The 16,352-nt window shown below is 39.9% G+C and overlaps 2 protein-coding genes across 16 annotated transcripts in view; one reads left to right on the forward strand and one right to left on the reverse strand.

Moving 5' to 3' along the window:
* The window catches only part of ZRANB1 (zinc finger RANBP2-type containing 1), a 68,999-nt gene extending 55,610 nt beyond the window's left edge, over window positions 1-13,389 (forward strand). For all 7 annotated transcript variants that reach the window (XM_082407348.1, XM_082407347.1, XM_082407350.1 and 4 more), the window contains 4 exons: window positions 6,761-6,881; window positions 8,407-8,536; window positions 8,642-8,871; window positions 10,093-13,389. In XM_082407348.1, coding sequence (XP_082263474.1) covers window positions 6,761-6,881; window positions 8,407-8,536; window positions 8,642-8,871; window positions 10,093-10,311 — 700 coding nt within the window. In that variant the 3' untranslated portion in view covers window positions 10,312-13,389. The remainder of the gene's footprint in view (window positions 1-6,760; window positions 6,882-8,406; window positions 8,537-8,641; window positions 8,872-10,092) is intronic.
* The window catches only part of CTBP2 (C-terminal binding protein 2), a 165,043-nt gene continuing 161,772 nt past the window's right edge, over window positions 13,082-16,352 (reverse strand). For all 9 annotated transcript variants that reach the window (XM_082407345.1, XM_082407346.1, XM_082407344.1 and 6 more), the window contains one exon: window positions 13,082-15,084. In XM_082407345.1, coding sequence (XP_082263471.1) covers window positions 14,904-15,084 — 181 coding nt within the window. In that variant the 3' untranslated portion in view covers window positions 13,082-14,903. The remainder of the gene's footprint in view (window positions 15,085-16,352) is intronic.

A 16,352-nucleotide genomic window follows, 5' to 3' on the forward strand; every position in this document is an offset into this window, starting at 1 on the left:
CCATTCCTTTTGTGATGTGGATTCATCAGGCCAGGTAAGCCTGATGTCATTAAATGCTCAGTCTGTCTGACCTCTCTAGATTGGATTACTTGCTCATCAAACAACATCCTAATGATGATTTGGCTGTTTGTGTGGGCCTGCCCACACCAAGAGGATGAGAGTCGTTTTGGATATTGTGGTTTTACAGGTCTGCCTTGTAGGTTTAGTTAATGTGACTCTGCCCTTGGAAAGATAGATCTGTCCTCTGGGTGTGGATGAGATCTGGCTGCTCAGCCTGGAAACTAGATCTGAACCTTAGTAAAGCTACCATTTTGCAAGTCCTTTTTAAAAGGCAGCTCTAGCCTTTCCTCTGGTGGTAATATTCTGACCCTGTTGTAAGGTTGAAAGTGTACTGTAAATTTCAGCAGGTGATATCTACTTTTCCTAGCTGTGAGGGCTTTAAAAAAAAAAGACATCGGTGGCTATTAATAATAATAGTTTGGGAACTTCATGCTACCTGCTTCTCAAAGCTGGCAGTGGGTGATCCTCTGGATTGGAGTTGTCACTTACATTTGTATTAGCACTGAAATTCTAGTTTTGAGTCATTTGAAGTCTCAAAAGTCTAATGTGAAAGTAGGGAGAAAAAGAAAGAGATTGCCATAATCTGAGGTAGAAAATGGGCAAGATGGCTATTAAGAGTGAGAAGGACCTAGGTTGTATGAGTGCAGCCACTGGTAAGTGCTATTGTAGCAGATCGTTTGGTAATGGAGGCCTTGGTTCTAAAAGGATGCTTCAGCTGGCATATGAACAGGCTTTCTAAAATAAAGAGCACCTTGGTACCACCTCCTCCAATCCCTACCATACAGGGTCTTCACCTGATGTTTTACAGTTAAGGCATAGGAAGCTGCAAGGATTGTAGTGATCACATAGACATCTTTTTCAGTATCTTGGGGTGGAGAGGGGATGAAGATTATCAAATGGGGAGAGAGGAGGCATTGTTGCCATAGATTCAAGGCATCAATGATGTGGGTCAAATATATTAGCTATTAACCTTACTGAATAACGATTAAATTGTTGACTATTTTGAGTTGTGACAAGTTTGTTGACTGGGCTCTTATATGACTATTAGAAGGTAGAATGAGAGGGCCCTGTCCTAGGTCAGGAGAGGAGCAGCCAGTATATCACTTGTGCAGTCTCCTTTTCTTTTTTTTTTAATTAATTAATTTATTTATTTATTTATTTTTGGCTGTGTTGGGTCTTCGTTTCTGTGCGAGGGCTTTCTCTAGTTGCGGCAGGCAGGGGCCACTCTTCATCGCGGTGCGCAGGCCTCTCACTATCGCGGCCTCTCTTGTTGGGGAGCACAGGCTCCAGACGCGCAGGCTCAGTAGTTGTGGCTCACGGGCCTAGTTGCTGCGCGGTATGTGGGATATTCCCAGACCAGGGCTCGAACCCGTGTCCCCTGCATTAGCAGGCAGATTCTCAACCACTTCGCCGCCAGGGAAGCCCCAGTCTCCTTTTAAATCAGCTTTTTGCTAGGGTTTCCTTTGCTCATAATCCGAATCAGGTGGGATGGGACTTTTTTTAAGTCATAAAATATCTAAATGAGAACTGAGAAAGTAATTTTATTTTATTTAAACCCTTCCTCCTATCACTTCAAGATAGGACATTTTTTTTGTGGTGGTAGCTGTGCTGTTCTGTAGGGTGTCTATGATTTGAACCGGCTCAAGTGCTCGAGATGGAATATTGTACTTGCCTTTGATTGACATGTCAATCCAAATAGAGAGCCAAATGGGAGTAATTAATGTAAATAGGGGGAAAAAATCAGTGAAAAATCAGTTCTTTTAGAAATATCATCTTTGGATAACTTATTATTGTGCCTCTCTGTATACATTTTTAGACCTTAATTTGTTGAGAGCAGTTTTAGTTCACAGCACAATGGAAAGGAAGGCACTGTTGTTTGCCATGTCCTCCCACGCGTAAGCGCCCATTATGAACATCCCCCACAAAGTGGTACGTTTGTGACAAGTGATGAACCGACACTGGCAATATCCTTATCACCCAAAGTCCGTAGTTCACATTAGGGTTCATCTTAGTATACATTCTGCGATTTTGGACAAATGTGTAATGACATGTGTCCACCATTATATTGATAGTGTTGAACAGAGAATTACAATGACAGTGTCAGAGAGAGTATTGTCAAGGCCCCAGAATCCTCTGTGCTCTGCCAGTGCATCCTTTCCTCCTCCCTAACTCTGGCAGCCACTGGTCTTTTTACTGTCTCTGTTGTTTTTGCCTTTTCCACACTGTCATGTGGTTGGAGTCATATGATATGTAGCCATTTCAGATCAGCTGCTTTCGCTTCGTAATGTGCGTTTAAGGTTCCTCTGTTTTTTCATGGCTTAGATAGCTCATTTCTTTGTAATGCTGAAAAGTACTTCATTGTCTGGATGTACCCATTTTATCCATTCTGAAGGACACTTTGCTTGCAAGTTTTGGCAGTTATGAATAAAGCTGCTGTAAACTTCCATATGCAGGGTTTTGTGTGTTCATAGATTTTCAGTTCCTTTGGGTAAACACCAAAGTTCATAATAGCTGGATTATCTGATAAGAGTATGTGTTTAGTTTTGTGAGAAACTGCCAATCGATCTTCCAAGGTGGCGGTGCTGTTATGCATTCCCACCAGCAATGAATGAGAGTTCCTGTTGCTCCATATCCTTGCCAGCATTTGATGTTGTCAGCATTATTACATTTAGATCATTGACATTCAAAGTGATTATTGATATAGTTGGATTCATAACTACCATGTTTGTAACTGTTTTCTATTTGTTGCCCTGTTCTTGTCTTTCACTCTTTTACTGTCTTTCGTGTTTTTAGTTGAGCATTTTATGATTCTATTTTCTCTACTTTCTTAGCATATCAGTTATACTTCTTTTTTTAACTTTTATTAGTGGTTTCCCTAGAGTTTGCAGTATATTGTTACAGTTCATCCAAGTCCGCTTTCAGATAACGTTGTACTGCTTCATGGGTTGTGTCATTACCTCATAATAACAAAATAATCCTAATTCCTCCTTTCTGTCCCTTGTATCTTTATTGTCATTCATTTCACTTATATGTAAGCATACATAAGCGCATACCTGCACACACGCTCGCGTGCGCATATGCACACTATATATATATACATAAGCATGCATAATCAAATATATTGTTATTATTTTGAATAAACTATTATCTGTTAGATCAATTAAGAATAAAAAATAAAAAGTTTAAATTTTATCTTCAATTTATTTCTTAATGCTCTTCCTTTCTTTATGTAGATCAAAATTTTTGATCTATGTTATTTTCCTTCTTTCTAAAGAACTTCTTTTAACATTTCTTGTGAACCGGGTCTCTGGCAACAAATTCCCTCTATTTTTGTTTGTCTGAGAAAGACTTTATTTCTCTTTTACTTTTGAAAGATAATTTCACAGGATATAGAATTCTAGTTTGGTGGTTTTTTTGTCTCAACTTTTAAAATATTTCACTTCATTCTCTTCTTGCTTGCATGGTTTCTGAGAAGTCGGATATAATTCTTATCTTTTGTTTCTACATAAGCAGTGCTTTTTGTTCTTTTTAAATAAATTTATTTATTTATTTACTTTTGGCTGAGTTGGGTCTTGGTTGCTGTGCGTGGGCTTTCTCTAGTTGTGTCGAGCGGGGGCTACTCTTCATTGCATTGTGCAGGTTTCTCATTGCAGTGGCTTTTCTTGTTGTGGAGCACGAACTCTAGGCGCACGGGCTTCAGTAGTTGTAGCACGCAGGCTCAGTGGTTGTGGCTCATGGGCTCTAGAGCGCAGGCTCAGTATTTGTGGCGCACGGGCTTAGTTGCTCAGTGGCATGTGGGATCTTCCCAGATCAGGGCTCGAACCTGTGTTCCCTGCATTGCCAGGAGGATTCTTAACCACTGCGCCACCAGGGAAGTCCCAGGTAGGTGTTTTTTATACTCTGTCTTCGTTCAGGACTTTTTTCTTTAATTTTCTGTAGTTTGAATATGATATGCCTAGGTGTAGTTTTTCTGGCATTTTTCCTTCTTGTTCTCTGAGCTTCCTGGATCTGTGGTATGGTGTCTGACATTAATTTGGTGAAATTCTCAGTCATTATTGTTTCAAATATTTCTTCCGTTACTTTCTTTTTTCTCCCTCTATTATTGTCATTTGTATGTTATACCTTTTGTAGTTGTCCCATGGTTATTTGAAATTCACTTCTTTTTTTTCTATATGTGTTTTCTTTGCTTTTTAGATTTGGAGGTTTGTATTGATGTATCTTCATGAGGTTCTTTGCTTAGCTGTATCCAGTCCACTAATAAGCCTATCAAAAATGTTCTTCATTTCTGTTAGTGTTTTTGATCTCTAGCATTTCATTTTGGCTCTTTCTTAGGATTTCCATCTCTCTTCTTACATTGCCCATCTGTTCTTGCATGCTATCTTTTTCCATTAGATCCCTTAGCATATTTATTATAGTTGTTTACAGTTTTTAAATTTAAAATTTTAAAGTTTTATTCCTGTGTTTTCATCTAGGAATTTCATAGTTTTAGCTTTTACATTTAAAGTCTGTGACCCATTTTGAGCTAATTTTTATTGAAGGTGTGAGGTAAAGATCTAAAATCATCTGTTTTGCATGGATATCCAGTTGTCCCAGTACTGTTTATTTTTTTTCCCCATTCAAATGCCTTGGTACTTTTGTCAAAAAGTATTTGACCATAAAAGTAAAAGTTTATTTCTGGACTCTCAGTTCTTTCCTGTTGATACGTATGTCTGTCCTTATGCCGACATTAGACTTTCTTGATGATTGTAGCTTTGTGGTAGGTTTTGAAATCAGGAGTATAAGTCTTCCAACTTTGTACTTCTTTTTCAAGATTCTTTTTGCTATTCTGAATTCTTTGGATTTCTAGATAAATTTTAGGTTCTGGCTTCTGCAGAAAAGTCCTCTGAGATTTTGATAGAGATTGCACTGAATGTGGAATTCATCCATGAATGTGGAATTGCCTTTTTTTTTAAATAAATTTATTTATTTTTACTTATTTATTTTTGGCTGCATTGGGTCTTCGTTGCTGCTCGCGGGCTTTCTCTAGTTGTGGCAAGCGGGGGCTACGGGCTTCATTAGTTGTGGCACGCGGGCTCTAGAGCATAGGCTCAGTAGTTGTGGCCCACAGGCTTAGTTGCTCTGCGGCATGTGGGATCTTCCTGGACTAGGGCTCAAACCCATGTCCCCTGCATCGGCAGGCGGATTCTTAACCACTGCGCCACCAGGGAAGCCCGGAATTGACTTTTGAATGTTAAAGCCAAACTTGCTGTCTCACTTGGTCTTGTATTCCTGGATTTGGTTTGCTTGTCTGTTCTCAGTGAGCCAGGTAGCTTGAGTGTTTAGGTCTTTGTGTGGTGGGTGTGATTATTTGAACATGCTTATTTTTAAAATATATTTTTTGAACACCCTTATTCTGCAGTCTTCTTGAGTTTTGAGTCAAGTCATCATTTGATTTCTGGCAAATTTAGCTATCGCATTCATAAAATGTGATCCTAGGCAGTAACCAAGAAATTTCTTAACTGCAGCAACTTTCTGTGTTTCATGATATTTCTCCTCGAACTTATTAAAACAATGTATTTTGTCATTGGTGCATTGAAATATATTTCTGTGTATCTTAGGTATTTTAAAAGAGGACTATCCATATTTTATTTTTAAACATTTGGCATTGAAACTTACATTCCTGATTTAAAAAGAAAAAAACCTATGGTTATCTGGCATAGAAAAGTTTTTTTTTCTAATCAAACGAGTTAAGCCTCTGTAACATTCTTTTTTAAATCTAAAATATATTAATTTACTTTTTACGGAGCCCTGCATTAAGTTACTCTAAAGAAACGTGTGACACTAAGACATTTAATACCTTAACTTTTCAACAACAGCAAAAGAATGTTTTCTGATCTTTTGATTCTTTTACCTAGAATTCAAATACATAAAAGTATTGGGGATTTCTGATAGTTCTCTACATGTGAGAGGACTGTAATGTTACAAACAGGTTAAATGTCTGTCCTCAGAGGTCTTTGCTGGTTTGTTTTGTAAGACAGTGGATCACAGTTTTGAGCATAATTATATCTGGCTTTATTTAATTGTATACTTGATCTAAGGAAAAAGAATGTTTTGCTTTTAGTAATTCAGTCTACCAGTGGCCTAGTTTGATTTTTAATCTTCATAATTTATTAGGCCGAAGTATTTAAAGAGGTATTAAGCATGAAGAAGGGATTGTTCTTGTAGTTACAGTGATTTTTTTTTGGATTGTCATGTGATAATCAAAAATTTTATTTAATGAATGAAGTCTCAAGGAAGTGATTTTGATATTCTTGTAAACACATGGGCTATTTCTAGTCTGTGACCAAGTAGTGGATACTGTTCATTAGTGGAGAAATGTAGTGTCTTTGATTTTTATCCAGCCTCTCAGATGATTTTGAGTGTTTTTATTTTTAATTTGTAAACCAATAGTAGACAGTTGAAATCAGCTGTTCTCATCACTAGTGTTTGTAGTTTTGATGAAAATTTGGTGGGTGGTGAATCAGATTATGTCTGAGGATATGTTAAAAGGTGTCTGCTAGCAGAAAGGAGGCATTTTTAATTTGAAAAATATACTGCAAGCCAGGTAAAATTAATTATTAATCTCTGCATTTGAATTGCTTAAAGACTACATTACATAAATGATTGGAACATTAAATGAACTGTTTATAGAAAGGCTTCTTTTTTACTCTGTTGCTTTTAGGTTTTATACGCGTTGGAAAGATTGGGAGTCCTGGTATTCTCAGAGCTTTGGTTTACATTTTTCCTTGAGAGAAGAACAGTGGCAAGAAGACTGGGCATTTATACTCTCTCTTGCTAGTCAGGTAAGAATGCTTCAGGGCATGTTGCTCCATGAGAAGAGTGAGGCAGCTGGTCTAAATGCCTTGGTTTACATGAAGACCTTGTTGGAGGCAGTGTGGCATGAAGGGAAGAGCGCTTGACTTGGCAGCAGGTGACTTGGGTTCTAGTGACTGCTGTTTATCAGCTCTGGGACCATAGGCAAGTCCTCGCTGCAGAACAGGGAGGGCAACATGTTTCTTATATTAAGTGATTAAACAACTGTCCAAATGAAAGTTGTACTTGGTGATTCTAACCTTTTAAATATTTCCTCAGATTGCTCTTCGGTTATATTGTCCTCTCAGAAAGGTGGCTTTTTGGGATTGACATATACACACTACTATATATAAAATAGATAGCTAATAAGGACCTACTGTGTAGCACAGGGAACTCTACTCAATACTCTGTGATGACCTATATGGGAAAAGAATCTAAAAAAGAGTGGATATAGGTATATGTATAACAATTCACTTTGCTGTACAGCAGAAACTAACACAACATTGTAAATCAACTATACTCCAATAAAAATTTAAAAAAATAATAAATTAAAATTTAAAAAAAATGGTGGCTTTATGCCTGTTTTACCTACCTACGGGTTAGCTCCCATTCTGTGTCCGAGGGGACACTTGCCCAAGATCACTGTGCTGGTAGTGGGTGCTGATGCCGAGCTGTCAGGCCCCTGAGGATCCAGTTGTGACCCTCATAAGGCTCCCCAGGCGAGGAGGCTCTGTCCACGTGACGTAGGCCGAGGAGAAGGTGCCGTGGACAGGAATGATTAACTAACTGGGGAATGAACTTTTACAGATGTATTGTGTAGGGCTGTCCCTCACACTCATGCTAGTTTTATTTTATGAAGCATATTAATATACTAAACTGTAAACTTCAAATATATGCACAACAAACCACTTGTTTTCTTTGCAGAAAGCATCATAATTCATTAGTACCCTCTGAGGGAAGTACCTTCTGTCTTTGGGCCATTTGGGCAGGGTTCACAGTGACTGTTTTACATCTGAGACATGTACCTCCTGTAAAGGTGCTGTCAGAATCGTTATAGGGGGACGGAGACCTGTTGCATATTCTTGCCTTAGGTGATGCAGCCATTTGCAGCCATTTATGTTTGTGTGAAATAACGAAGCTCATCTTTTCACTTCGGGTGGACCTTGTTGTAGGTAGTACTTTCACAAGTAACTTAACCAGAAGGCAGTTATATAAATCAAGCTTCCTTTGCTGTCTGAATCTCTTGTTTCTGAAATCAGTATTTAACCAAATCTGTTCAGTTCTTGAGTTTGGATAATGAAGGATACCTGTACATAAACTTTGCAGATTTCTTTTATTGGACTTTGTTATTTGAGGAATCAAACTCTTTAGTTTGACAGTAGTATTACTATATTTTTAAAATGAATTGAGATAGTGTAATGAAGGAGGGTAGCATTGTGTTATACACATCAGTTTTCCGGGGTGGTAATAAATGTTTTAAAGAGAATTTGCTTTCTTTTATTTTGTTCTGTACAGCCTGGAGCAAGTTTGGAACAGACCCACATTTTTGTACTTGCACATATTCTTAGACGACCAATTATAGTTTATGGAGTAAAATATTATAAAAGTTTCCGGGGAGAAACTTTAGGATATACTCGGTTTCAAGGTAAGCCATTATCGTGAGTATTTTGGAACTTTCTTGTTTATTATTTTAATGCACATTGCAGTCACATCCTGAAAATCTCATTGTGATTTTCTTCCCTCTTTCCAGGTGTGTATTTGCCTTTGTTGTGGGAACAGAGTTTTTGTTGGAAAAGTCCGATTGCTCTGGGCTATACAAGGGGCCACTTCTCTGCTTTGGTTGCCATGGAAAATGATGGCTATGGTAACCGAGGTGCTGGTGCTAACCTGAACACCGATGACGATGTCACCATTACATTTCTGCCTCTGGTTGACAGTGAAAGGAAGTTACTCCATGTGCACTTTCTTTCTGCTCAGGAGGTAAGAAGCCTGTTTCTTGTATTAATTACTTAAAGTAGCAGCGCTGTACCAGAACCCAGCCTAGTGTGTCTTTCAGGTGTGGTATTATCTGTACTGCCACTTACAATTTTGAATTTGGTTGTAGTAATTGTCACTTTCTATAAATACGGGTCAGACAGACTTTGAAATTTATCTTTTCAGAATTGCTGTGTAGGATGTGTTGTGCAGAGATAAAGCAGTGAAGACCAAAGTCCTGGCCCTCAGGTAGTGCTGAGTGCTGAGGAGAAAAAGTAAAAAGATGGGGTGAGGGGGAAAGGGAGGGATGAGGGGGCCAACGGGGGCCCAAGGTAAGGCATCACTGAGGAGGTGACGCCTGAATTGAGACCTGAAAGAGGATGGAGTCTTGCAGAATCTGGGGGAAGAGAGTTGTAGGTAGAGGGAAGTTCAAGCCAGTGCGGTTTGTGGGGATTGGGCAGGCGGGGAGAGACGAGGCTGAGAGGTTAAGGGGTGGCATGGGGTCGTCAACTGTCTTTTAAATCTTTGGCTTTATTCTGGGTAAGCTGGGGAGCCAACGGCCGGTTTGCCCAGAAGAGGAATACTGGCAACTCAGTTGAGACTAGCTCCCTGGGCAGTGGGGGGGCAGGAGCAGGACGCCAGGTGGGAGGTCCCTGTGGCTGCAGGGGAGACGGTGGTGCACGCCAGGCAGGGGAGGTGGTGAGAATGTGTAAAAGAACACGCTCAGAAACCCCATATTCTTATAAAATTATTGGTCTTTTGTTTAATATACTAGTAATAGTAATTATAAACTTTTTATAACCGTGACATTAAGAAAAAAGTTCATAGATAATTTTTGTAACTTGAGCCTATATACATAACTTACTGAGTAAACTTACCTTGTTCTGTTTGAAGCTGCAACTTTCTCTTTCTAGCTTTTTCTTTGCCAGGATCAGCTTATTAGATAACATTTGCTTTTTGCTATTATATCAAACAAATTAACTTATTAGTAGGCTGTTCTTCCCTCTAGGTTTTTCTGTGAATTTTCCCATTGATGTTTTTTTCTATTTAACCGCAGGAAACTGGGTTTTAAACATAAAATTGATGAGAGGTGGAAACCATGTTGAAACACTTCGTTGCTCTGGCCTTTTTCATTAATCATACCAGCTGTAGGTTTCTGTTAAATTTTTCCTGTCAAGTCTCTGATCTGTTGTATTATTTTGCCTCTTCTTCACATTCCTCTAAAAGCTAGGTAATGAGGAACAGCAAGAAAAGCTGCTCAGGGAGTGGCTGGAGTGCTGTGTGACTGAGGGAGGAGTTCTCGTGGCCATGCAGAAGAGCTCTCGGCGGCGAAATCACCCTCTGGTCACGCAAATGGTAGAAAAATGGCTTGACCGCTACCGACAGATCCGGCCTTGCACATCCCTGTCTGATGGGGAGGAAGACGAAGATGATGAAGATGAATGAAAATAATCAAAGAGCAGAAGAGCAAGGTATCAGCTCTCTGGTGTGACCTCCACGTTACCGTGGTGCTCCAAGCAGAGTGCATGGCATGAAATGAAGCAAATCTGGCAGGATCTGCTTGGAAGGGTTTTTCTGATCCACACCCAATGGAGGTGATGCATCTGCTGTGTGAGGAGACAGAACTTTGGACTACAGTTTGTAAAAAATGAATTTTATTAAGACAGAACTTTTTTCCTTTCAAATTGTAAATCTGTCTATATATGTAAACGCATGTGGTTGTGTAAGAAGTTGTGTAATAGGAAAAGTTGTACCAGCATCTTCATATTATTGAGAAGTTTTTTCCAGCATGGGCACCTCCAAAAGCACATGGCAGATCACTCTTTGTTCCTTTGAGATAATTCTTTTTTAAGCAGAACCTGGCATTCTACTTCCGTCTTAAAAGATCCATTTTACATTATGTCTCACTAGAGCTCGTTAGAGATTTGGAAACTTTTTGTACAAATTATCCACAGCAAAACATAAAAATAAAAACAAGCTTTTATTTTTATTAATAATTTAGTTCCTGTTGTGCCCAATCAAATAAAATCAAATCTTTAAGGAACAAACTGTAAGAAAAGTAAGGATTTTTTATTGAGTGAACTTTGCATAGACATCGTTCCCTTGTTTTGGAAAGGGTTTTGGTTTCTATTATTTTGTCTTTTTAAAAGTTTCTGATATGCCCCTTTTCAGTGTTTAGGTATTTATTTGTTTGGAAGAGTGCCCTTAAGATGGGGCTTCTTCTACCAGACTCTGGGCAGCAGTCTCTCTCTGAATAGTTAGTTATTCGGTGGATGTAAGTGAGGGGAGTGCTGGCGGGAGCCGGCCCACCCCTAACTGAATGAATCGTGTGAAATTTGCCCACTTGACCCTGTTGACAATGTTATACTCTCCCAGGTTGCCATGCATAGGGTCTGTGGATTCTTACTGTCTTTTATCATCAACTCTGCTTTAAGCAAATTGTGTTAGAAAGGCATGCCTTTGCTTGGGCTAATTGGGAATATCAGTTCAGTATAGAATAAAGATTTAAGAACGCAGTAAGGTGGTAAATGCATTGTATAATGAATTTCTCAGTGAGTAGTCTGAGAATTTTTGCATGTTGGTTAATTGTGGCCATTCTTGTTTAAAGTTAAAACTATAATCTTAGGTAGGAGAACTTTCTACAAAAAGTATTATTTGACCACTTCAGGTATACATTCAAAACTGGGTAAAAATTTCAGACCTAACTCAGGAACACAAAAAGACTTAGTGTCCTGGTAAGCACTTTGTAGACTATTGATGTGGCAAGGAATTTGGAAAGAAGCCCTACACACACACAAACACACACGTGCGCGCACACACACACAATTTTCCTTCCCTTTGATGAAAAGGCTGTGAAAACCTTGAAATATTTGCTTCTTGTTTTCTTCTAAGTTCTGTTTAGATGCTATTGAAATGTGCACAACCTCAGATTTGATGCTGGAATACTAAAAATAGAAAATTACCTATGAGATGTCGTATCTTTAGTTCTTTCTTCCCTCTCTGAACACTCCTTGAAATGTGTTCCCAGGATGATCGCTTTTGCTGCATGCTAGAACTTGCAGGAAAAATATTTGCAATTAGATTCCATATGAATGAATTTTGATGTAATAATGGTGTGTTACTGTTTCAAATGGTTAATGTTTTCTTACAAATTGACTCTATGGTTTGCTTTCATTTTGGACAGAATTAATTAAGTTTTTAGAAGGCTGCCCTTCTGATTACATAGCACAGCATCCCTATAAACTTTCCTCCATATATAGGGGGAGAATTCTTTAGTGGCCAGACATCCTGTTCTAGTTGCTGTTAAGCAAAAACTGCTCTCCCAGTTGAAGAAGCCGAAGAGAAATGTTTGAAGGAAAAGCATCTAGTTGCTAGGGTCTACATTACAGTCAGTGCTGTTTAGAAAACTGCAGGCTCGGTCTTTAGCCTCCGTGTGTTGTGTTTGCTGCGTGGTGTGTCCCCTGAGGTGCCTCTTTATTTATTTATTTATAGATCAGTGACCCTGACCACATCTAGTTTAACAGGTACAGCATTCTTCCCTGTGGGAAAGAATTATATATATATATATATGACTCCATTTCTTAGGCTCCAGACAGGGATGGGGCTTTAAATGGTTTTCACAGCAGATTGGCTGGTAAAGGCCAACATTTTGGTGAATCAATGCTATGTTAAGCTCTTGAACTATCAAACAGCCATAACTGTTGTCCCAAGATAGTTTGCAGTCCTTTCTCAGATGATATATGGCAGGGTGACAGATACTGTATGTCCTTTGGTTGACTCCAGACAGTAATACCTTTAACTGTATGGACTTCATGGTTCTTTTTCTAGGGAGAATACAGTGTGGTGTTTTCTGTCAATTAAAACCCAGGTGCACCATGGATTTGGACCTTTTTATGTTTTTGGTTTTTAGGCTCATCGTGTCACAGACTTAATCTGTGTTAAGGGACTATTGCTGTGCATAGGCGGTTGGGGTCTCCTTTTTGTGCATACGTCACCCCCTCACTGATTGCCTGTTTGACAAGTGGTTGTGAAGATGACCTTGAGCGGCCACTCTGCTCCCCGGAGTGATAGGTCAGTAACCATTTGCGCCATCTCTGTCCAGGATACCTCTATCCGTGTCGGGTGGTTTCAGTGTAATTTTTCTTGGGCGAGCTGGGATGGGACCACCACCTTGAAATGAGTGAGGAGGTTGATGCTTTAAGTTGCCATGACTTAATTTTAAATGGGAAAGGGTGGGGGGAGGCGGTTGAAAAGGAGTTCAGTACCTGGAATTGTTGGACGTGACCGACATTTGCAGATACCGCTAGTAGTAAGGGGTTTAATGCTATTTAAGAAGGAAGACCCATAAAATCAACTGAAAGTTCCTAACCTATGGAAATGGCTGATGTTAATTATTTTGCAACATTTCTTTGTAAATATCATTAAAAAAATTTTTTTTTTGAGATTCACCTCCCTTCCTGCATTAATGCTTGAGCCAGATAATTTTGCTTTTGGGTAAATTAAAATCAAAATTCTAAAACTTGACCAACTTTGTTTCTTGAATTGACTTAGTTCTAACCCACTATTTCATCTTAAGGATGGCATGATTTGATAAGGATGGACTTATGTGAAGTTTTGATTTTTTCAATTAAACTATCACATGAAGTAATTATCAGCATTCTTGCGTCTGGTTATGGAAAAGGTAGATGACTGATTGATAGAAAAGTATTTGAACCTCGGAATAACAAGAGTTGGGAAACTGGCTAATTGAAAATGCAGTTGCCTTTAAACATCTCAAGGAGAGAACTTTTACACTGGTGAGTTGTACTTGAATTTCAGAGCTTAACAGAAATTTTTATTACTTTTTATTGAAAACTGCACTGAACGCTAAATGTCCACCTTTACAATAAACAAATACAGTAACGGTAACTCACACTAAAACAAAACATATTTCTGATAGCCATTATTTTTCTGTTTGGGACAGTTTTAAAGGTTTTTTTTTGTCACAAAAACAGGAATGTACCTATACAAAGGCTCAAAATAGGCCATCTTTTAAACAAAAAGGCGATGATTCACAAAAGACTATGAATATAACATGTAACTAGTTGATACAAATCTAATAGGATTTGTTAAAATCAGTCACATCTAATAACACACCTGAAGTGTTCTTGTATAAAATATCACGTGAAGAAAAGAAGACTTTATCAATGTCTAAAAAAGTGGGTTTGTTCATAGACAATCTGACAAGTTACCATAAAAAGTGTTTCCTGAGACATAAGGAAATGCAACATTATTCTTCTTGAACGCTTTCAGTTCAAGACTTTCCACTCAATAAAATAGCTGAGGATCTGAAACTGAGAAAATATATTTGAGTACAAACAGCTTGTGAAACTTAATACTTTTTTTTTTTTTTTTTGCATCATCAGAGGGTTTTTACTGAACTCACAACCAACTTGCCCGCTCAGTATGCAGTTCAGATGGGAGAGACTTCTCTGTACAGGAGCCTGTACTGTCTTCACTCTTATGCTCGCGGTTGTCTAACACAGGCAAACAGTTTTCTCCCCATTTTGTAGTAATTTAATCATCATCTTCCTATTAGCAAAAGAGGTCACCAGCCCCCGAGGACCGAAGGGACTAGAGTCACAGGGTGGGGATTTCCTCTTAATATTTTTTATTTTGATGTTTGTTTGGAACTCCTGATGCAACATTCTAGAGTAAGGTGTTCAGGACCTGCTGTGTCCAAGGGACTGATAAAGGAAAAAGATCATTTATTCTTTGTGATTTGATGCACAGATGAAAAACTTAACACACAATAACAGAAGTTGGTCGTTAATAAATCACGTCCTAGTCTTTTTCAGCGCTTCCGCAAGCAGACGACATCTTCAGTTTTCCCGCGTCTCGGCTTCGAGCTCTTTTGTATTTTTAACACTGCAACGTCAATGATGCGTATGTCCAGAATCAGTTAAAAAGATGGTCAAATTCCTTTCCTCGTAGTTCATCTAGTTTTCACTGTCTCTTGGTCCCAGGTGTTCTGAATGATGACCTTCCGTCACTCTCTGCTATTGCTCGTTGGGGTGCTCTCGATTGTCCCCGTGTTTTGTGGGCTGGTTGGGAGAGGGAGCTTGGGAGGGGTGTGCCACCGTGGGGAGGTTGTGGGTTACCGGGATGCCTCCAGGGATGATCCCTTCCATGGCTGCAGGAAGTCCTCCCGGAGCCACGCCCACGATGCCTGGCGGGTATCTAGGGAGGGCGGGCACAAGAGAAAGGGCTGGTTAAGTTCAGGGCCCAGAAGCTGCCAAGCTCTTGCTCTGCCTTTTTTATGGAATGGGTTGTCATACTTCCTACCTCCAAAGCAAGGAGAAAGCTACATAGAAAATTTAAACACGGACATCTAATTCATAAACAACAAAGCCTATTTAGTCCAATCAAAGCACTAATTTTGTAGCTTTTAGGCAACAGCAATAGACTATACTACTTGTGTCTGGGGAAACCATGTCGCATTTGGAAAACGTTTTGGACAAAATAAACTCCAAGTTTTCCGGTTGTGTTAGAAAGTATTCATCAGTTATATCAAAGGCTTTTATGATTTCCTAACAGACGGCATGAAGTATGCTTGCTAAGTGTGACTTCCTAGGCTGGTTAGTTACCTGCTCCCGTACGTAACCTGAGATGTGGGAGGGGACAGGGCAGCGGCAGGGGAGATGGTGAGCTGGTGCTGGGCTGGATGCCTGCCCTCTGAGGACACCTGGAGGGCACCTGGACGTGGGCTCACTTATCCTGCAGGCACAGGAATGGCTGTGTGCGCGCGCACGCCCGAGCACACGGACATTATGCACAGATGTGACTCAGTATATTTAAACACTGAGGACAAAACATACTTACGAAGCAGGGGGCTTTAGAATTAGTCTTCCTCTCCAAGTTACTAAACCCTTCACACTTGGCGGTAAAGGGGACGGTGTCTCTCCCTGTGGAAGCTACGCTGCCCCCCGTCCTATGGCCTGTTACAATGACGCTGGTCAGGGACTGTCCAGGAGCACTCTGATGAACAGGACCCCTGCGCGCTGCAACCCTCCAGCACGAGCAGTTTTCCAAGGGGCCAAGGAGCCTTGCTCTGTCCAGAGGAATAATTAGGACGCGGCCCTTAAAGGGTAGGCCACCAACACAAACAAACAGGGGAATCCAATCTGGTGCTGTGCTGGGCTCAAGTGATGCTTGAAAATGCTTATGAGGGTAAAACACAAGTGGGACTTTAATAGAACATGCTGCATGTACATAAAGCCATGTGACTTGGGAAGAAACCGCTTAGCTTCCTTGCCCAGAGTAGGAGCTTTCATGTATGGGTCCTTTTACACAAACTATATTTAATCACCCCCTAGAGCAGTGGTTCAAAACCAGGGATCTCGGGCAATGTCTGGGGGGCGTTTTTAGTTGTCACCGTTGGGAGTGGGAGGTGCTATCGGCATCTAGCGGGGTGGGGGCCAGGGCTGCCCCTATACCTCCTACAATGC

This window comes from Balaenoptera borealis (assembly GCF_965194805.1).
Source record: "Balaenoptera borealis genome assembly, chromosome: 10".
Classification (NCBI taxonomy): domain Eukaryota; kingdom Metazoa; phylum Chordata; class Mammalia; order Artiodactyla; family Balaenopteridae; genus Balaenoptera; species Balaenoptera borealis.